The following is a 19,426-nucleotide window of genomic DNA, read 5'->3' as shown; positions in this document are numbered from 1 at the left end:
TATCCTTTTTAGTGATTACTGATTGCACAGTTTAGGGCTGATCTATTCATTAATTGGATCCTCCAGCTCATTGCCATGCAACTACGTCTTGACCAGAAATAAATTTCAACTATTCAAGGTAACTAATTTTAGCTGACCGACACTTCCAGTTCAAACCAACTGGACCCATTTGACCACTAGGCCTGACATATCTGCCCGGAACCAGTTGGCTCTAAACTGGGCTGCAGTTGCCTCCCAGTTGGGAACCAGTTGACATCTAACTGGTCACTGGAATCATTTCCTTAGGTGTTTAAAAACACACACACACTACATTTACAACAAACACACAAGGGACACCTGCTAGACTTCAACTAACTTTTACTGGACGCATACAAGACATAGCTTTCACATAGACATTTACGACAGGTCTAACTGCACCCTTCCCTTCCTCCGTGGCATGCGATTGCGCAGATCATTTCTTTCACTGCCAACGCCAGGGAAGGGGTGCTAATTAACACACATGTCGCCAGCCTCGTGAATTTGAAAGGCTTCAATAATTTCTATTTCTTTTTTCTGGGCTCCTACATACGTGCATCGTAGACCTAGTGTCATATTCGACGAAACAATCTCAGTAACTTTTGCAATGCTTCACCACTTCTGCTCCTCTGGCCTGATGAAACAGCTCTTCGGTGCTCCCTTATCTGGTCGTTCACGCACCTTCCAGTTTGTCCTATATATACTCTGCCACAGGCAAGTGGCATGGTGTACACAACTCCCTTTCTGCACATCACAAACTTAGTTTGGCGCTTCTTGCTGCAACACAGCTTCTTCGTTTCCGTGACTGCTGAACATAGCCGTACCAGCTTATCTGGAGCTGTAAGTTTTTCACATGCCACAAATTGAGTGCCGCAAGATTTTCACATGCCACACTAATTGAAAGAAGCAGTGAAAGCAAATGAAAGCTAATAATAATAACTCTAGAGGCGACACTTTCTATTTCGCTCCAAGCTTTCGTGGAATTAAGCGCTGTTGTGCAAACCAAAAAGGCAGCAGAAACAAACAAAAAAAAAACAGCTTGGCCGTCATGGTGAAAGGGTTTGCGCTGTGCAGAGAAGCTGACTTCCAGAGTTTTCCAACTGGTCCATAGCTGGATACAACTCAAGAATGAATCGACAGATACCTCTCAAAGGAGGCCCTCCGGCCTATGGTGACTGGCTGACTTTCTTGACGCCGTGGTTAATTCGATTAAGCGGTGGTTACCTGCCACCCCCTGCGATTTCAGACTATAATCGGGTACAACTCAAGAACAAAACTGCAAATGCCCCTCAAAATCTTCATGCCCTCATAAGAGCCCCTCCAGCCAATGGCGCCGACCGATTCTCCCCCTTGACTTATCCCCTTGGACCTACTGGCGTGAAATAACTACTTTTCGGACTAACCAGGGCGTCATGAAAATCCGTCGACGTCATTGGCTGGAGCGCCTCCTCTGTGTCTGCCGCTTCATTCTTGAGTGAGGTGAAGGGAAACGGGGCATGGGGGAGAATCGGTTTATGGCTGCCGCTTCGTTCTTGAGTTGTATCGGACGGCGTGACCCGGTGCCCGGCAGCATGCAGTAGTCGACGTGCGAAAAACTAAATTAGGCCAATTTATTTATACAGACGGGCGCCGAACGTACTTCTGGATTAAGCAATTCATGCATATTGGTCATAGGAAAAAGCAGATACAATGCGCGGAACGAACACGCAGTTGCTGTCTGTATACACATGCAGATATGTGAACAAAAGTAGCACTGAGATGCATGCATTCCTGCGAAAATTTCGCACTCTCACGGTAATTGCTGAATCCCGTAGAATTGGCTGGCGGAATTCATTTAGCGATTACGCCTACTGTTTATTAAACAAGCAGCAGACATCGAAATCAGTAGTCAGAACCCGGAGCAGTTTCGTGCGGCTGCGCGGGCGGGGCGAAGTGAATTAAGATGGCGACGGACATTGAGGCATCGTGTCGTTGTAATGTGACAAGGGGATCTGCCGACTGACGCGTTGCCGGCTACGGGCCATCGGCACAGACGTCCGCCGAGCATCGGTGTAGTTGGCAAAGGTATACAGCGCTGAAACTGAGATTAGCCCAAGAGAGCCGCTGGGTTAGTAACTCGGTGTCGTCATCGCTTGGCTTGTCTCAGCACCGCAGTATCGACCGAGTTCTCCGGCATTTCGCAAGGCACTGACTGGTGTGCAGAGCATATGTGCGAAAGCTGATGACGCTGCAGACCGTGCGTCACAACTCTGGGGCCTGCGTGACCAGGGTTGCTGTCCATGGATGGCTGTGACGTCATAGTAAACCCTGGCGCTCAGAAACAGAAACCGAAATCAGGCAGTATTGCTATGATTGTACTTTTGGCCACGTGGGCCCGAGCAAGCGGCAACCGAGAACGGTCGACAAGGCCGCGACAACCTCGCAACGGCGGCAGACCGGATACCCTTTGTCTCGGGGAAAAGAAGGGTTCCCTCTACCGCACCTGCTGTCCACTTCAACGGGGCGCTGGAAGACTGAGCCCGGCGCGACTGCAGCGGGCTACTAAGGAGTACCGGGAAGTCGTCAAGGGTTGACATATAATTCGTCTCCAAGGAGAAAGCTGACACCGCGTACCCTTCCGCGTAGCTTGCTCGTTCATAAGAAACACGCGCGACCAGCTGCACACCTTGGGAATGTCACTCGAGGAGATTCCTGTCAGAACGACGAAGATGGCACCATCCTCTCAAGCCCAACACGTGGTGGGGGCGTACCGGTGTTCCCTGGTTAGAGTGCGTGATGACCTGCCGCAGTGAACTTGGACACGCCTTCCTCGACAAACACGGTCTCCGTATAGGGACTTTAGGGAAGAGATCCTTTATAAGACCCGGCGCCGAGGGGGTGGCCGAGGGCGGTCAAGGAGTTCCTCACATCAAGTAGCTTTCCTCTCATCGAGACTCTTCGACTGAGAAGCATTCTCAGCTGTACGTGTAAATAATGTAAATAGTGGTATAAAGTTTTCCTTGCCTTCCTCCTAACCCAGTCTCCGATCCTCCTCGTCCCATCACCGGTCCGGTCACGCTACCCGAGTCGCAACAGTATAAAGCGCCCGTGTCGTCTTCTCTTTCCTTGGTCTCTTGTCCGTTTTGCGCTGGTCCACAATATGAATTACTTCCAACCTGCCCAACAAAACGTATTGTTAAAGTATAAATAATGCAATAATAAAACAGTTACTGCGCATATATGACTCGCAGAGCGTGTTCACGCGTCAGGGAAATATTCCATGTTTGAAACAAATAACGCGCCAACCAAAATTCAGGGGGGCACTTTGTTGACCTAAAGTGCGATGCGGCGAAAGCCTTAAGCGCGGTGTTGCTGCTTGTGTCAGTGATGTGTGGTTGAGGTGTTTAAGTTAGAGTGGAACGCTACAGCGTCTTGCAACGCTGCCAGGAGTCCACAGAACGCCACCGCCCGTTCGGCTCTACGCCTTGCTCGTCGGTAAATTGGTTTTTTTAGGAAAGGAAATCTATCTGTCTCGCATATCTCGGTGGACACCTGAACTTCGCCGTAACGCGAAGGGAGGACAATGGGAGTGATCGAAGACACCGTATTCACTAGACGCGCCTTTGTTCATTCCAAACCATCGAGCTGGCATGGCGGCGTGGTTAGCGGGCTCATCTCGCACTCCGGAGACCCTGGTTCGATTCCCCAACTCGACCAATTTCCTGCTCGGTTTTATTTATCTGTCTGACTAGAAAAGTTAATTAGGCTAATTTGTTAATTAAGCAATTAACTAAACTCAGTCCCACTTACTTACTAGCCAAAGTACAATTGGCCCCGTTTGAAATTCGCGCACTGTGACGTCACGACCATTTCAACCTATTGAAGCAACATCAGCGTAGCTACGGCGCGACGGCGGCCACCCGAGGTCTCGCTTTGGCTGTCAGAGTGTTGCTTTCGCAACAAAAAATTAGTGCATCCACCCCTTCCACTTACCGCGTAGAGTGGCAGAAGCATGGGCAGGAAGCATGAAAAAAAGCAAACAACATGGCTGCCATGGCGAAATGCACGCGCGGAGTGCCTTACACCCAATCGAGTGGTGGCTTGCTTGCTGCTCTGCCGTGGGCGGAGTAATATGCGGAGTGATCTCCACAAATGTGGGCGCTGCTGGCCGTACGATGTTCAGCCATTGCACTACGTCGCGGTTAGTCCACCGGCAAGGAGAAAAAACGTAGGCCCTCTCCGAAGTTTTTAAAGCGGAAGCTTTACTGGCCTAGTCAAGCCAAGGTCATCGGTGCCGCAGTTTGACCTTCAAGTAAGTGGAGGAGCAGTGGAGGAGTGGTAGCCACGTGACATATCTTCTGTCATTCTCTCCTTTACCCCTTCCCTTAAAGGGCCACTGACCAGGGTCCGGACATTTTTGAAAAACAAGCCCACTGCATAGATGAGGAATCGAAGATAACCTCTGCAAAATAGTAGAGCCATGCGCGCCCCGAAAAGCTGCGAAAATTCAAATCAAAGCCCGCTCGTTTTTTCCTTCAACAAAAACGGCCCCGCCCCACTACTCTGAACCCCGTTGACGTCATGGGGGGTTACTTTCGCTAAAGGCACTCCATTGGTGCATCGTTCTGACTGACGGGAGAAGGTTGGGTGTAGCCTTGGCGTCGCGTCATCTGCACAACGCTTTCCGCAGCGCCTTCTGTTCTGGCACATGCCTACAAACCCGCATGAAGGAACAACAAAAAAAAAAAACTGCGGAGGGAGCGTACGGCGACAGCCTTGAACCCTAGCCATAAAAAGTAAAAAATAGTAAAACTGAGTGAGTTGGTTCGACCCCCCCCGCCGTGATCACGTCACGAGACGCTCTGCGTGCGCTCCCTTCTCAGTTTTTTTTCTTCCATGCAAGCCCCCCCAAAACAAGGTTTTAATTACTAGTGCAGCAGAGCCTTTCCCTCGCTCGCCCACTTGACCGCTCCGCACACACACAGCTTATCCTTCGTGCATCTTGCGTACGCCTTGACTCCAATGAATGACATGGGCTTTGGAGCGGAGAAAAGACACAAACACACAGAACACAAACACGCATGGAGAAAAGCAAACGGGCGGTTGCCGGGTCCGCGCTTCACCGTGTGTTTCGAACACAACCGACTTCCGCCCCTCCGCTCGTGAAACGGCGGGGAGGCCTTAAAAAATGAAAAGGTGGCTCGTTAACTGGGAATGACAAACAGATGTATGAAAGGATGCGCTCGCTAACAAGTCTAGGTGGTCGAGCCGATCCCGCCTCTCGATCGTTCAGTGTGCGGAGAAAATGCAAAAACCAAGAAAAGAATTCTATTGAAGGCGGGGCCATGACGTAGCAATGTGACGCCCTCCACAGACACCACGCCTCCGGCTTACATCGGAGAAGGAAGGGGTGATTTTGCCTTGCCGAGCCTACTCGACGAGGAGCGGGAGAGAAAAATATAGAGGAGGGAACGGAAGGAGAGGAGGCTCGCTCCAAGAGCGGTAGAGAGTGTTTGCGACCCGAGGGTGGTCAGTTGCCCTGACCACCCTGACCACCCTCGGGTCGCAAACACTCTCTACCGCTCTTGGAGCGAGCCTCCTCTCCTTCCGTTCCCTCCTCGATATTTTTCTCTCCCGCTCCTCGTCGAGTAGGCTCGGCAAGGCAAAATCACCCCTTCCTTCTCCGATGTAAGCCGGAGGCGTGGTGTCTGTGGAGTGCGTCACATTGCTACGTCATGGCCCCGCCTTCAATAGAATTCTTTTCTTGGTTTTTGCTGCTGGGTCTGTTCGAGGGGGGGGGGGGGGGCGCTGCGGGTTTCCTAACACCCTCTCTGTTTTTCTCTTTGGGCCTCCTCGCGGTGTTTCGCCGCGTTTTCTTTATTTGTCCTTCCTCTCCCCAGTTGCTGTTTTTTTTTCACCTTCGCCACTCCATTCCCTGCCCTTCCTGGTTGGGGGTGCAACAAAACTGCTCGACCCCTGTTACCGGCCTGTATTCGTCCCTCGCTAGACTTGTTAGCGAGCACATCGTTTCATACATCTGTTTGTCATTCCCAGTTAGCGAGCCACCTTTTCATTTTTTTTAGGCCTCCCCACCGCTTCACGAGCGGAGGGGCGGAAGTCGGTTGTGTTCGAAACACACGGCGAAGTGCGGACCCGGCAACCGCCCGTTTGCTTTCATGTGTGTTTGTGTTCTGTGTGTTTGTGTCTTTTCTCCGCACCGAAGCAGATGTCGTTCATTGGAGTCAAGGCGTACGCAAGATGCATGAAGGATAAGCGGTGTGTGCGCGGAGCGGTCAAGTGGGCGAGCGAGGGAAAAAGGCGGGACAACGACAAGACAAGCGCTGACTATCAACTGGGTTTATTGAAGGACGGAAGGGTATATATACGAAAACATAACACAAAGAAGTAAGATGATAGTGTAAAGGGGCCGTGAAAATCAAAACCTATGTCACATGTGAAGTGATGTATGCTAATTCCTTGTTGCTAAGTGTCACGGAAGTGACACTCGATAGTCAGCGCTTGTCTTGTCGTTGTCCCGCCTTTTTTGAGCTGTTCACCAGTATGAATGCATATCAACTCGCCCAGATCTCAGCCCTACTCTGCTGCACTAGTAATTAAAACCTTGTTTTGGGGTGCTTGCATAGAAGAAAAAAAAACTGAGAAGGGAGCGCGCACGTAGAGCGTCTCGTGACGTGATCACGGCGGGGGGTCGAACCAACTCCCTCAGTTTTACTATTTTTACTTTTTATGGCTAGGGTTCAAGGCTGTCGCCGCACGCTCCCTCCGCAGTTTTTTTTTGTTTCTTCATGCGGGTTTGTAGGCATGAGCCAGAACAGAAGGCGCTGCGGAAAGCGTTGTGCAGACGACGCGACGCCAAGGCTACGCCCAACCTTCTCCCGTCAGTCAGAACGATGCACCAATGGAGTGCCTTTAGCGAAAGTAACCCCCCATGACGTCAACGGGGTTCAGAGTAGTGGGGCGCGGCCGTTTTTGTTGAAGGAAAGAACGAGCGGGCTTTGATTTGAATTTTCGCAGCTTTTCGGGGCGCGCATGGCTCTAGTATTTTGCAGAGGTTATCTTCGATGCCTCATCTATGCAGGGGGCTTGTTTTTCAAAAATGTCCGGACCCTGGTCAGTGGCCCTTTATCTTGCGGTTGAGGTGTCCACCCAGATGTGAGACATACGCCGCCATTTCCTTTCCTCAAAAAACAATTTTCAGTTTCTTCTCTCTTCCTTTCTTCTTTCACTCCTCCTTTATCCCTTCCCTTACGACGTCGTTCGGGTGTCCACCAAGATGTGACAGTTACTGCGCCATTCCCATTCCTCAAAAACCAAACCAAACAAAACAAGTGGGCCCCCGGCGTTCATTGGCGTTGGCGTTGACAACGTTATATATAGAGTCCGTGGATTTTGACGAAAGGAGAGGCGCACAATTGGCTCCCTGGGTCAGTGGTCTGTTGGCGTCCACGTGCAAAAACCTGCTTTCGCTCAATATTCCGTGCTTAGCGATGCTAAACCGCCAGCAATTTTTTTTTTTGAACACCGATTAGGGCAGGTTTCCAGTACAGATCACGAAGACGTTTAGATCCATGGTCGGGGGATTGCAAAACTGGGCAGTGGGGCAAACGCGGGTTCTTCGAGTAAGGGGAACGCAGCCGTAATCATCAACTCACCGGAAGGAAAGATAAGCAAGGCATGCGCTTCCGCCTGGAGCAGACGGTCGGGCGCATCATCCAGAACCACAGATTTGCAGCTGTTTTATCGAATTACTACTTAGGTCTTCTCCAAAAAGGGTAATAAAAATTATTTTCGGTGCCTTCATTCACGGATTATTTTATTTTTATTGGCCATTGCAGAATAATGAAATATTTTCACTGCTGATTGGAGAGCGATGAAATTGAGTCTCGCGAAAGCAAATAGTCGACGCATATTTTTATTTCCGTGGGCTTAATTTGTGGCTATGTTGTCTGCTACTGAAACTATTTATTCATGGAAACCAAAAAAGCAAAATTAAAAGCGAAAACGAATATTTCCAGAACGCTCTTTAGTGCCCCTCTAAGACCGGCTGTAATAATCAGTCAGCCCTGTTGTCTTGGGGTCCTCTTTCAACATGTTTTTTTTTTTTTTAAGCTCCTGCGGTCAGCTGACCGTATGTCGGAACTCAGTAGTCCACCAGCATGTTTTAGCGAACACCGAAGTCCTCTGATCTGCCGCGCTCGTGTCCTTTCAGCGTGGCGGAAGGAAGACGAAGAACGCCGCAGGGCTCGTGTTCCAGTGCCAGCCAGCGGCCACGAGCACGTCTGCTGCGGAAGGCTTGCTGGACTGGCCGCGCCCCGAGGTCCGCAGGAGGGTTGCCGGAAGGCTGGCTCTCATCGTCTGCGCCCCGTGACGGCAGCCTAGGACCGAGGGACCGCCTGTAGCTCGGACTTTTCTGCCAGGTAAGCAGCTACGTGGCCAAGCGCACGCTCTGCACCCCGTAGGCCTAACCACTGCTTCTGTGGACCGTGCACTACCAGGCACTTATGCCCGCGCATGCACCCCCTTGAGCACCGGCGGTGTCGAACTTCTTGGCGTAGAGAGAGCAAAATCCACTGCCTTGATTGCCGTCGGTTCGGGTGTCCACCGAAGTGAGAAAATTACTGCGTCATTTCCTTTCCCCGAATACCAATTTTCAATCAGCGTTCATTCTCCTAGTACGTTCACACTTGGGCTTTCGTCGTCAAGAGCAATCATTCTGGTAAATTCACAAGAGCGAGTGAGTTTCACCGCCGCACTTCATGCGCGCCTCGCCGACGCGGCCTCGGTATTTGTACCCGACGGTGACGTGCATACGTGCCAACGCAACCCGCGCCTTGCATTCCTGTTGGCTGGCGACCAAAAAAAAAAAACTATTTTTCCGTCTGCAGAAGCGGGTTCCGAACAGACACTGCTTTCCTCCTAGTTTTCCCTCGGAAACAGAGTTATAGCCACACCATGCGGTAAACACAGTTACTACGGCAACTGCTACAGTAGGGCAAATGCGGCTAGGCAAGCTTGGCAGGTAGCAACGGCAAAGCGTTACCATATTTGCCGTACGGTTGTCCGGCTACGCTAAAACTTTCTCTAGCCGCGGCGCCGGATTTCGCTTCTCCTTGACGCCTACTGCGGTGTGAACGTATGAAATCCTCCTCCATGGCTCGTATTCCGGCGGAAAAACTGGCGGATTGCCCGATCGGTACGCAACCGATTTCTGCCGGTGGAAAAGCCACATGCTCGCCGCTAGCTAATAGGAATGCAAGGAGAAGGTAGCACTCGCCCTCTCGCCCGTCATTAACTCGTCAATTCCGAACGATCAAGCAGACCAAGTGTCAACGTACTTTGCTTTAACGCAGTTTATTTTGGCTGTCACGCCGAAGAAAAGACATGAGCTTAGCAAGCTGCCTCATCTCTACCTTTCACCGTCGGTTTAACTGAGCAGCGCACGGGAAAAAATATTTGTCCTGTTCGGCCGGAACGAATGTCACAACCTTCAAATCGCGTTAAACTGTACGCGTACGTTGAAGGTATGCGAGCTCACACCTGCACGCTTTGGTGAACAGCGAAGAAAGCGTTCCGAGAGCATGGTTGGACGGCGCCGGAACGCAGCGAAGTCTTCTTCTAGCGTGCCCCGGCAGTGGCGAGGAGAGATGGACAGTCTCGAATGCGCTGAAAGGCGATTCTATCTTCGTTGATCGAAAACGATTTTGAGACACGAAGGAGAGTTTGTGAGCTTAGTGCCCTTTCATATACGCAGCATTTAGTAGTCTTGAGAGCCGTTTTCGAGTCTCTGGAGCAGTGTAGTTTTCAAAATTATTGGTGGGTCGATAAAGAGTGGCACGTGTATTGCTCTGCCATTATTGTTATTATACTGCGCGTGCCGATGTGCTTTGCAGGCTCAGAAAAATCACCGTTGTTGTTGTTAAACTTATTTATTTGCCCGAAAAGAAAGGAAGGAAAAGGTGGCTCTTGCCTGCTGCATCTGCCGGGCGTTGGGGACAAAGAATCTGCGTGTGCCGCGGTTTGCATGGCTGGAAGTTGATACTCCGGGAAAAAGTATTCTTCCTGAATCGTCATCCGCTGGGTACCGAATTGGAGTAAGGAACTTGATTACTTTTGTATTTTGTAAATAGTGTACAAAGCTCTCCCCTGTCCTTTCTTGCTGACGCTCCCCTCTATACTTCTCCTCACTATCCTCTCCCTTTCCCTTTCATTTCCGCCGGCTGCAGCTTCGGTGCTTAAGATATTAGATAGCAATTGCCGCGGCCGGCAACACTGTTTTGCTTCACTTTTTTATTTTTAAATAAACCACTACCACTTCACAGGTAGTGAACGTGTATGAGCTTGGTCGTTCCCAGTAGTTGTCCCGAGTGCCCTTTCCCTGACTGTGGCGTACACCAGATTAGGTGCTCGATCGTGGCGGGTTCTTGGCAACGACCGCCGTTTGGGTCTTCTTGAAATGCTCCAGCGTGAAGAGCAGGCGTTTGGGCGGTATACATAGGTTGCACGTGACGTCACTTCCGCCCCCATCAAGCGCTTGCGGCCATGCCGAACCATTCGGCCGTCCCCGCCCGTCCGCCCTGCGATGCCTGGCCACTCCTCGGACACTTTGGATTATTTTCTTACCTTTCGGGCGCGATGCCTACTCCACAGACGAATGAACCGTTCAGTGCTGGCTACTGGTCTGAATTTATTCGATCGGCGCGCGTACGATACGCAGACAAAGTGAAAATTTGCGACGATACAGATCCGTACACGCTGCGACCGGGAGTTGACGCGACGATGGGCGTTGATGTGTTCCTTGAAGTGGCCCACGGGGGATATCGTGTACTCTTTACAGCTTTGTGAAGTTGGAAGAAATGAAAGCCTTCGAATCAATGGAGGCACACAATGATTTCTACAGCAGGTGGGTGAGAAGTCTGTCTGCGATGCGCAAGCAACGAGGCAAAAAGCTCGGCCTCGGCACGCCGCTTTCTCTGCCGTCATTGCTCGCTGCGGTCGTGGCGATCCGAACCGGCTTGCCTAGTGCTGTAGCTAGGATGCAGCGACACGGGACCCAGTCTGGGTTTGTGTTGTCAGACAAATTGGATGGCGTCAATCAAATCACAAACATTCAAGAGTGTAGCCATTGCTTCCCACGTTTTCGTAAACATTCAGTTGACGACACAAGCCTCTTACCTGTCACAAAGTGCAATCCGCACACAAGTAAATTTGGGTTGACGGGTTCCAAATCGTCGCGCTTAATGCGAGCCAGCCACAGCTCGCGCAGATTCGTACTGAGTCATGGAGCGCTCGCACTTGCATACCTACGATTATCTTACGAATGCAGATGAAATTCGTGTTAAACGGCTTCTTCTTTCGCCTGGAGCTGTCGCTACGGTCGTAGCAGCCAAGGGTGACGCACAAAACCATACCGAATCTACGGATGGACGTGAACCGACACGTTGCAAGCTAACATAGGCAGCGGAAAGCTAGAGGCGGTCTGGCGGTGGTTCGGCAGCATGGCCGACTCGCAACCGACGGCCACCGGATGTGACGTCGGTGAAAGCTATGTATTTGTAAGGTGCCGAATCGCCGTCTGCTTTCCTCGGTTCAGACCATGTGGTATGGCAGGAACAATATAAGTTGCTGTGCCAGGGTCGCAGCTTCCTGGTGGAGGTGTATAAGGACGTTGCGGCGGTCCTTCTTTGCTTTAATTATTTCTCCAGGACCGCTGTGTGTGGCGTCGTGTGATGTGTCGTCGAGAGCGCGGGTGGTGCTGTGCGGTAAGTCGCGGTTATAAAGCGCGGGAGAAAAAAAAATGCACGTGGGATCGCCCATTACCCGAGACGTACATCAGCGTGGGCTGGTGCTCAGGTGATGTGTAGTGTCGTATTGTGCGTATGCTTCTTAAAATGCAGTGGGTGCAACTAAAGTATATGGTCCCCTTTTGCTCAGTCGAAGCAAGTCGGCAGTGAGGTGTGCATGCGACGTGAATATAGAGCTCTCTATTCTGCGCCCTGTTTGTGGGCCTCTTCGGAGTATTCAGTGACGAAGGATGTTGCGTGTCTCATTCCAGTTTGAACATGACTAGCCGTGCTGCTGTGGTGACCTGGGCAGGTTTTATGCTGGTGCTCGCCCTGCCCTGCCTGTACGGCCAGGGAAGACTGCGCAGTCTGCGCGAGGCGCACAAACGAGCCCAGCCACCCGAACGCGACATCGGCGGGCCAGTGCCAAGCGACCCCGCCGAGGTACGCAGTCGGCTCATCGACGTGCGGGGCTTTCTACGCATCGCTGTCTCGTTTCCGAATGCTTCTGAGGGTGAGCTAATGCCAAACCAGCAGGCACACTCGTCCATGGAAGAGGTGGTTGTCGTCCAAGAAGAGTTCGAGCGAGGCGTCGCCTGGATCGAAGCCAGAGGCGTGAACGAATCTAGGCGGCAGACATCGAAAGTGTACCTCACGCAGCCTTCAAGCAGCGAAAGGAAGACGGCGTTACTTCTTCCGCTAGTAACGTTCGTGGCACCTTTCCTCATCTGGCTCTGCTGCATGATCAGCTGTCTACTGCGTGCTCCGGCACCTCAGACCCCCTACTAATGCTGCAGGCCTCGCAATTCCTTCTCCTGTAAGGGATGCGCAGTACACGAGGCACAGTGACACACGCCTGCAGCCTTCTTACCTTGTAGCCTGCCTTACGTACTTGTCTCACCTCTGTCAAGAATGCCTTCTGTAGCTGTGCTCTTGTATGGACACGTCGCCTCGTGCAAGGCTTGCCTGTTGACTGCAGCAGTTCGCCGAGTGCTTGGAAAGTAACTCAGCAAGGAACGCGCTTTTTTTTTCTCGTGCGCTTTCCATTGTGTGCAAAGGGCGCGACAAGTGCAACCAAGAAGGTAATGTAGTGCTACTTCAAGTAGAAAAGCAAAAAAGTTTTCTACATTATTTCTTTGGCTCAGCGTCTCATTGTCTACCTTTTCCTGTTATCACTTTTGAGTTAACTCTTTCGCGTATAAGGCTACATAACGTAACTGCTTGAGCATATCACTCCGCGGGAACCGTAAAATAGCATTCTATCCAGGCTAGTTGGTGTGATTCCATCTATGGGGGCCAGCATGAACTTTGTAGCTTTGGGCACCCCTTGTCCAGCGGTCTTCGTCTCGTGTTCGTGCAGTACAACTATTCGCATACGTTGCACGTAGCTTTGCTGTGTGCTAGGTCGTTCGGTTTAGTAATGTGCTTTTCGTACGACCAGTGAAGGCAGATCACCATGCAGAGAGACCCAGATGAATAAGGGTACGAGCAGCGTCATGACGGGCATGACAACGGAGACCTTCCGCACATCAGCCAGCGGGTGCCTAAAGTCCCGTTAAGCAGGGAATGGCGTCCAGCGTGCGCGCTGAAACCATACTGCGGATCGAGACGGCCAGCTCCTGGTGTCGCGCCATGTGGCCGAGCGCGCTTCCTTGCGACCACGCCAACGCAGCAACAGTCGCCACTGCATCAGCTGGCTGTTCACCAAATGTTGCTTGCAGAGGGTGCATGCAGAATAAATGGCCTAACTCGCATCTGGAATGTGAACCGCGCACATAATGGCTGCTGTTGCACGTACGAGGGACGTTCATTAACCTTTGCCGCCCGCTGTCCGCAGTACAAGCATCCAAACCCAGCACTTTGTCTGGGAATGTCCGAGACCATCAGGAAGCCAAACACCCTTCTCTCATATATAGTCGCTGGATAAATTTCAGAGCACCGCAGTGCTTATCCCCGCGCTACCCCGCGCTGCCAAGCCACCGGTTGGTCAATATTAGTTAAATGGTATGTCGCGGCTCACTGTGCCCGCGTTCACCATCGTTTCCAAACGCAGCGTGGACGCCCTTCGCCCTAGTGGTTGCGTGGGGATTCCTACACGTTCCATCCTTCTCTCGGTTTTTGAAGAAAAAAGCGCTTCAAGGTAACATGCCAGGCCCCTGCGCTTTTGGGTTCAGCAGCCGGACAGAGTCGGGGAAGGCTTTTCATTTCAGAGAAGAAAGTTCACAGCCAGCAAAGGCGCCTTGGTTTGCTTCATAGGATCAGCCGGGAGAATTTCGTGCCGACATGAAACATACGCTTGTGCGAGGTAAGTTCGAGTGGTTCATGGCAGAAGTCTTTCTCATAGCGCAAAGTGCACAAAATCAGGCGCTAATCGCAGAGGTTCGCGAAGTAGTTTGAAGCAGCAGCAAGTGATCGAGCTGTGCACACGTGTGTGCACGCATTTGATAATGCTCCAACAGAGCTGTGCAGGCTCATTAAATGGCCAAATTCACGTTAAGGAGACCATGAAACATTGGTGCATAATGGGGAGGTCGTGACTGTCGCGTTACGCGCTCGAACGAGAGTACAATGCGCATTTGTGCTCGTCTCTTCTTCCATGCGTAAATTATTGAGTTACTCGGGTGCTTGGGTTGCATGGCGCTGCGCTACTATTTTCTTTTGCCATAGCGTTCAGGTTTCTTTAAAGAAGCAGATTAGCTTCTTCAGATGTCATATAGCTTGTGCTTAAGATTTTAAGGTTTTCGTGTTCGGCATGCAACTGGAAGGCCTTTTTCAGTGCGGCCTACACAACAATTTCAGTTTGAGGCCCATGAGAAGCCGAGGAGGCGGCCGTAGCCTCGGCGATGGTCTCCACCTCTGCAGAAACCATCTTCAGCGACTCTAAATCTGCGATTCGTAATTTCGCCAAAGGCCGAGTCTCTCCTGCCACACAATCCCTCCTCCGATCCACCAATCTCAAACTCCGCCCGATCCAATTATTCTAGGTCCCTGCGCACTCATCCCCTCCAGGGAACAAAGCGGCTCACAATCATGGCCGATGATTCATCGACCGGGATGCGGCGTCGCCCATTCTGCGGACGGCGAGGGGTCGTATGGTTGCATTTCATGGCATCACTAGGCACTACCGCTTAGGTAGACTTCTATATCCTCCTGTATATATTTCTCTCACCCCTAAGAGGTTGCGTGGAGGTAACTCCAAACATACACTTTTCCCAACCCAGTGATATATGCTCGCATGTGCCCTTGGGTCTACTCCCCTTCCTGTAAACTATGTGGACAACATTGCACTCTATCCCACATATTCTGGGCTTGCCCTCGAGGTTTGCAGCTCTCGAATCCAGAACAATGGGAAACCGCATTGCTCAGTTCCGACTCCGACACACAGATCCGGTCTGTGACAAAAGTCCTTGAAGTCACCGAGCGCCACGGGCTCATGGCGACATCTGCTACTTTTGTCGACGAGAATAAAGTTTATCCTCCTCCTGAGGCTCCTGGTCTAGGCAATGGACTATGGGCCACACCTTGAGCTCTCATGAGCAAGAGGAAGCTGCAAAAGTCTCAATCTCTGACTCTATGGGAGCACAAGGACCACGAGCATCCCTGCTACAGCAGGAGACGGACAGAATTCCATATGCGGCATCTGGGAAATGCGCAAGAATCTATTGAGCTGTAACTGAAAGATCAACACAGCGGATGACATCTACATTGCAAGCAAGTTGTTCGGGAAGTTGTTCGGCTTGACCGGCGTTGAGGCGAAATATGTGCAGTGGAGCGAGACCGCCACAAAATTAAATCACATGACTTAAACACAACTGCGCTCCTGCCGAACGGTTGAACCTCTGAAATTTTGAGATGGCGGCTGGTCACAGCCTTCAGTTTCTCATGAATAACCAGGCTGTTTTTTAGTTTAATTGCGCCATCTCCTGTAGGGGCCAACACCACAGAGATCACGACATCAGTTTGACTGAATGATTGCGAAGGTAAGCCGGAAGGCTGTCGAACCAGAATACCGGACCTATACGTGGGGAGGTCGACTAACGAGGCATCAAACCTCTTTACGACCGGATAAGCATCTGGCCAAATCCCCCTTTCGTGGAACGGACCAGGAAGCGAGGACAGGAGAGATGACGTAGCAGCACATTTCTAGCAGAGGCAGGTGTACGCGTGGCGGAAGAGTCCGAGCACCGCGAGCGAGAGAGAGAGGGACCCTTCACTGAAAAGCAGAGATTTCAGCCGCCGCAAAAAATTCTCTGCCAAGCCACTCTGCGTGGAGAAGGGAATTGGGGAAAGAAAGACCGAAGGAGAGAGGCACGCAACTTGCTGCTGCTGATGATGACGATGATGTCCTCAGGCTTAACTGGCGCTCTCCCTCGACATCTTTCTCTCTCTCTTCTTCTCTTCGCGCTCGCACGTGCGATGCTCAGAGAGACAAGCTCGCGCTTTCATTGGTATAATGACATGACCGTAACCCTTCATAGCAAGCAAAGCGCCTACTTCTAGCAACAAAAAGCAAAAAGAAAAAACTGTCTAGGGGGTAGAAACGAAAGGCGACGGTAGGCCCATGTGCAGTGACGAGAAGTCAGTGAAACGCCTCCTATAGAGAGGGCTCAGCCTCATCGCCATCACTGCAGTTCGTGGATGACGCTCTGCGACCGTCCATGACCCGATGGCACAGCCGTTCGTTCCCTGCCCGGCGGAACCCCAGGCTGCTATTGATGTCACCTCACGCCGAGAGCAGCGCGACAGAGACGTCTTCGCGGCACACTCACTGGCGTGGCCGAGGGCGAGGCGGCCCGGCTGAGCTCCACCATGAGCGAGGTACGAAAAACTGCTTCCCGATCGTCCACAAGTGATGCGCGTACAGTGCTGGTAGGGCCGATGAAACCTCGTGGTAGCACGAAGACAGGCGGGTTTTGGGGGAAAAAGCAAAACACGGACACACGGCTGGCACGGAGCTTCTGTTTTCGCTCTACCAAACAGTTTCGTCAGCGTGAACCGAGTTGCCCAGGCTTCGCTCGAGCTGTCCTTACGTTGTGCCACCGAGAGCAACGTTTTACCTTGCGTCCTTGAGGACGGGCGGCGTTAGCAGACTGAACTCTGAGAGTTTGGCTCTTGGGAAAGCAGCGTTCCTCCGTACGCCCGCGTAGAAAGCAAAATAGCCTTGGGACCTCATCAGTTTCGCGATTGGACACAGCTCCTGTCCCGACAGCAGCGAGACGAAAGATGAGGCGCTGGCCAATCGAAAAACCAGTCTCGGGAGGCTGTGCTAGTCCGGCGCAGCCCGGCCTTTAAAGTAGACCCCGCTGGACTGTTCACGCGAGGCTGTGCGCTCACACATCACAGTAAACGTGCTTTGGACGCAGCCACGCGCTCTCTACGCCGTGCTTACATAAGGAGGAACCACTCAGGACAACTCCACGCAGTTATTGTTCTCAGTATAAATTTATCCTTTGGCTCTCTCTGGGGATGCTAGTGGCAGAAAAAAACGCATTTATCTCCGAGAAAATTGGTCATAAAAATATTCGCGGCAGCCGATTGAAACTCGTGACGCCCCTACCGAAAAGGACGGGTTTCCACCGTTTTGAATTGAATTGGGGTCCGCGCCAAAAATTCGGCGTTGACGAGCGCATTTTATTTGTGAAATTGGCCGGTGATGGCGACACCCATGGTTAATCTTTCGACCTTTTCTAAGTTATAAAAGCTCCGCCTTGAGCGAAAGGACAGTAATCTGTCGGTGCAGGCCAAGTTCCACTACGTCGACAGCCGGCCATTCCTTTTCGCTCTGATCTTTCGCCCCATTCCACGCCCTTCAGAGCCTCTCTCCTTAATCTGTCGGGCCCCGCCGCGGTGGCTCAGTGGTTACGGCGCTCGGCTGCTGGCCCGAAAGACGCGGGTTCGATCCCGGCCGCGGCGGCTGAATTTGTTGAAGGCGAAATTCTAGAGGCCCGTGTGCTGTGCGATGTCAGTGCACGTTAAAGAACCCCAGGTGGTCGAAATTTCCGGAGCCCTTCACTACGGCGTCTCTCATAGCCTCAGTCGCTTTGGGACGTTAAAACCCCAATAAACCAAACGAAACCTTAATCTGTCGGTGCAGGCCAAGTTCGACTACGTCGCCATTCCTTTTCGCTCTGATCTTTCGCCCCGTTCCACGCCTTTCAGAGCCTCTCTTCTTAATCTGTCGGTGCAGGCCAAGTTTGGCTACGTCGACAGCCAGCCAGTCCTTTTCGCTCTGATCTTTCGCCCCTTTCCACGCCTTTCAGAGCCTCTCTTCTTAATCTGTCGGTGCAGGCCAAGTTTGGCTACGTCGACAGCCAGCCAGTCCTTTTCGCTCTGATCTTTCGCCCCTTTCCACGCCTTTCAGAGCCTCTCTTCTTAATCTGTCGGTGCAGGCCAAGTTTGGCTACGTCGACAGCCAGCCAGTCCTTTTCGCTCTGATCTTTCGCCCCTTTCCACGCCTTTCAGAGCCTCTCTTCTTAATCTGTCGGTGCAGGCCAAGTTTGGCTACGTCGACAGCCAGCCAGTCCTTTTCGCTCTGATCTTTCGCCCCTTTCCACGCCTTTCAGAGCCTCTCTTCTTAATCTGTCGGTGCAGGCCAAGTTCGGCTACGTCGACAGCCAGCCAGTCCTTTTCGCTCTGATCTTTCGCCCCTTTCCACGCCTTTCAGAGCCTCTCTTCTTAATCTGTCGGTGCAGGCCAAGTTTGGCTACGTCGACAGCCAGCCAGTCCTTTTCGCTCTGATCTTTCGCCCCTTTCCACGCCTTTCAGAGCCTCTCTTCTTAATCTGTCGGTGCAGGCCAAGTTCGGCTACGTCGACAGCCAGCCAGTCCTTTTCGCTCTGATCTTTCGCCCCTTTCCACGCCTTTCAGAGCCTCTCTTCTTAATCTGTCGGTGCAGGCCAAGTTTGGCTACGTCGACAGCCAGCCAGTCCTTTTCGCTCTGATCTTTCGCCCCTTTCCACGCCTTTCAGAGCCTCTCTTCTTAATCTGTCGGTGCAGGCCAAGTTTGGCTACGTCGACAGCCAGCCAGTCCTTTTCGCTCTGATCTTTCGCCCCTTTCCACGCCTTTCAGAGCCTCTCTTCTTAATCTGTCGGTGCAGGCCAAGTTCGGCTACGTCGACAGCCAGCCAGTCCTTTTCGCTCTGATCTTTCGCCCCTTTCCACGCCTTTCAGAGCCTCTCTTCTTAATCTGTCGGTGCAGGCCAAGTTTGGCTACGTCGACAGCCAGCCAGTCCTTTTCGCTCTGATCTTTCGCCCCTTTCCACGCCTTTCAGAGCCTCTCTTCTTAATCTGTCGGTGCAGGCCAAGTTCGGCTACGTCGACAGCCAGCCAGTCCTTTTCGCTCTGATCTTTCGCCCCTTTCCACGCCTTTCAGAGCCTCTCTTCTTAATCTGTCGGTGCAGGCCAAGTTTGGCTACGTCGACAGCCAGCCATTGCTTTTCGCTCTGATCTTTCGCCCCTTTCCACGCCTTTCAGAGCCTCTCTCCTAGCAAGGTGCGACTAATCCAAAACTGCATGCTGAGCCGGTCTAAAAGACACTGTGAGAGGTCGCCTCCTTATTTCTCGTTTGACAGTAGTAGAGGCCCTCAGGTGCAAACTAGCGCTATATCTGTGCCTTTAATTTTTAGCCCTGTC

The 19,426-nt window shown here is 51.9% G+C and overlaps 1 protein-coding gene across 1 annotated transcript; it reads left to right on the top strand.

Moving 5' to 3' along the window:
• The first annotated feature begins 4,272 nt into the window (after window positions 1–4,272).
• LOC149349522 (uncharacterized) lies at window positions 4,273–12,672 on the top strand. The gene is made up of 3 exons (XM_089576787.1): window positions 4,273–4,306; window positions 8,225–8,432; window positions 12,068–12,672. The coding sequence occupies exon 3, from the start codon at window positions 12,075–12,077 to the stop codon at window positions 12,582–12,584; it is 510 nt and encodes a 169-aa protein (XP_089432913.1). The 5' UTR covers window positions 4,273–4,306; window positions 8,225–8,432; window positions 12,068–12,074; the 3' UTR covers window positions 12,585–12,672.
• The last annotated feature ends 6,754 nt before the right edge of the window (window positions 12,673–19,426 follow it).

Source organism: Amblyomma mixtum, chromosome 3, assembly GCF_055824585.1.
Source record: "Amblyomma mixtum isolate Tamu chromosome 3, ASM5582458v1, whole genome shotgun sequence".
In the NCBI taxonomy this organism is placed as follows: Eukaryota; Metazoa; Arthropoda; class Arachnida; order Ixodida; family Ixodidae; genus Amblyomma; species Amblyomma mixtum.
The sequence above is the reverse complement of the archived record's forward strand: the minus strand, read 5'-3'. Positions and strand labels throughout refer to the sequence as shown.